This window comes from Olea europaea, unplaced genomic scaffold (genome assembly GCF_002742605.1).
Source record: "Olea europaea var. sylvestris unplaced genomic scaffold, O_europaea_v1 scaffold1924, whole genome shotgun sequence".
In the NCBI taxonomy this organism is placed as follows: domain Eukaryota; kingdom Viridiplantae; phylum Streptophyta; class Magnoliopsida; order Lamiales; family Oleaceae; genus Olea; species Olea europaea.
Genome location: NW_019237064.1, coordinates 36,799 through 38,998, shown reverse-complemented (window position 1 = coordinate 38,998; position 2,200 = coordinate 36,799). Strand labels below are relative to the sequence as shown.

The following is a 2,200-nucleotide window of genomic DNA, read 5'->3' as shown; positions in this document are numbered from 1 at the left end:
CATATATTTGTAAACCTGTTAACAAGAAATGAAAAGTTCGATAAGCATTCTTTTAAACAAGAATCTTAACGAGGTTCTTGGCACCTAGCATCCACCAATGTTACCATCTGACGGACCAAAGGTATCACTTAATATGTTTTATTTAAATTTAATTCTGAGCATGAGGTATACATTCTTATACCCGATACGAGAAATGTTCGAAATGAGATAAATGTTATAGTATAAAATGCAAACATGATGTTAAACATATTTGCTTCCATTTTATGAATTATTTTTCTCGTATACTTTTAATGAACTACTGATAGAAGTATGATATTTTATCTACATAATGAGTTATGCGAGCATAAAAGGCAGTGTGTTACCATTAATAATATATAAGCCTAATTGAAATATACTTGTCGAATGATTAGGATGACTAGGAATAGCCCAACATACCTCCAGCGTGCTGAAATGGCCATTCAGAACTATATAAATTATGAAGTAAGATGGGACGAACTTTTAGTGAACATGTTGAAGATTTCCTTTCTAAGTGGGAGCGAGCAAGGTCGTTTGGACATAATGAGGGGACAATCCTTTCAATATATCACCTTATAAGCACTATGCAACCTCAATGGAGAGACGTGCCTTACTTCGTGAGGGACATGGATTATGATCTATATTTGGAAGAAGATTGGGATAAGATTGATTAAAAAAGGATACTGTGAAGATATTATAATTTTATGGAATCACAGACAACAAGCACCAGCACCCGAGCCCGAGCCCGAACCCGAATTTGAGCCAGAGCTAGAGCCAGAGGAGGAGCCCGAAGAAGACCCAGAGGAGGAAATCGAATTGGAGCTAGAAGACCTGAGCAAGAAGTCCAGCCACAAAATTTCATTGATTGGGTTATGGATTTTGAGCCCGAGTCATGCATTACTTCGGATGACGAGACTCCACAAAAAGACGATTTTTAGGACTCACTGGGATTAGAAATAAGTATTATTTATTTGCTTAGGAAAAGTTTGATTATTTATTTATTTTTTTGATTTTTTTTGAAGAGCAAATTTTCTATATGTAAGGATTTGGAAATTTATTATTACAAAGATTATTAATAATATTAGAGTGTTTTATCAAATTTTCCTAAATTAAAATTCTATTTGTGTTAAGAAAATGTCGAGATAACAACAAAATCAAGCTACGATTATCAGGGATTTGCTAAGGGCAGTACAAGATTTGGGTAGACAACAAGCACAGGCTGGCCCTGGTAGTGCAAACACTAACAACACTAGCTCAATTGTGGAACAGTTTCGTCGTTACAAGCCCCCTACCTTTAATGGGATAGCTGGCCCTCTGGCAGCCGAGGAATGGATAAGGGGTTTGGAATGAATCTTCAAGCATCTCTCTTGCACCGATGCCCAAAAGGTTTTATGTGCAGAGTTTATGCTAGTTGATGCAGCTGGCCACTAGTGGGAGTCCGTTTCACGGACTAGGACTGAGGCACAACAACGTAACCTCACCTGGGCAGATTCAAAGAGGAGGTGATGGAAAAATACTTTCCACAAACCCTGAGAGACCGTAAGAAGACAGAGTTTTTGCAACTTAAGCAGGGAAAGATGACATTGGTTGATTATGAGAGGAAGTTCGAACAACTTTCTAGGTATGCAACGCATTTAGTGGATACTGAGCAAAATAAAGCTAGAATGTTCGAGCTCGGACTACGCCCCAGAAATTGGAGGAATCATGGCATCTCATGAATTTACCACGTACTGTCAAGTTCTACAACAAGCTCAAGCTATTGCAAATCGACTAGAACTCGATCAAACAACTCAAGAAAGTACCGAATTTTCAGGAAAGAGGAAATGGAATGGGACGAATGAAGGTAAAGGAAATGGACAAAATAAGAGGGCTAGTTTTGAAAGGCGGTTAGAGTCAAACAAGCCGAATAATGTTCTTACTCCTTGTCCTAAGTGCAATAAGGCTCATAGAGGCGAGTGTTTGTATGGAAAGAATGTATGCTATCAATGTGGAAAGCAAGGTCATATTGCTACCAATTGTGAGGAACCCCTACCAAAGAGGGACAACGATCAAAGCAAAAAGGGACCAGCTAGAGTCTTTGCTTTAACCCAACAAGAGGCAACTGAGAATTAGGACATGATGGCAGGTAATCTATCTATATCCGAATTACTTGCCTATGTTCTTATATGCTTAGGAGTTGTTCATT

The 2,200-nt window shown here is 38.4% G+C and overlaps 1 protein-coding gene across 1 annotated transcript; it reads left to right on the top strand.

The window, feature by feature from the left end:
* The first annotated feature begins 1,520 nt into the window (after positions 1-1,520).
* LOC111379056 lies at positions 1,521-2,127 on the top strand. Its single transcript, XM_023002382.1, has 2 exons — positions 1,521-1,636; positions 1,689-2,127. The coding sequence occupies exons 1-2, from the start codon at positions 1,521-1,523 to the stop codon at positions 2,125-2,127; spliced, it is 555 nt and encodes a 184-aa protein (XP_022858150.1).
* Positions 2,128-2,200: the final 73 nt, after the last annotated feature.

Coding starts and splice junctions, on each gene's coding strand:
- LOC111379056 (XM_023002382.1), top strand. CDS start 1,521: ATGGAAAAATACTTTCCACAAACCCTGAGAGACCGTAAGAAGACAGAG. Junction 1,637..1,688: donor AAGTTCGAACAACTTTCTAG/GTATGCAACGCA, acceptor AGAATGTTCGAG/CTCGGACTACGCCCCAGAAA.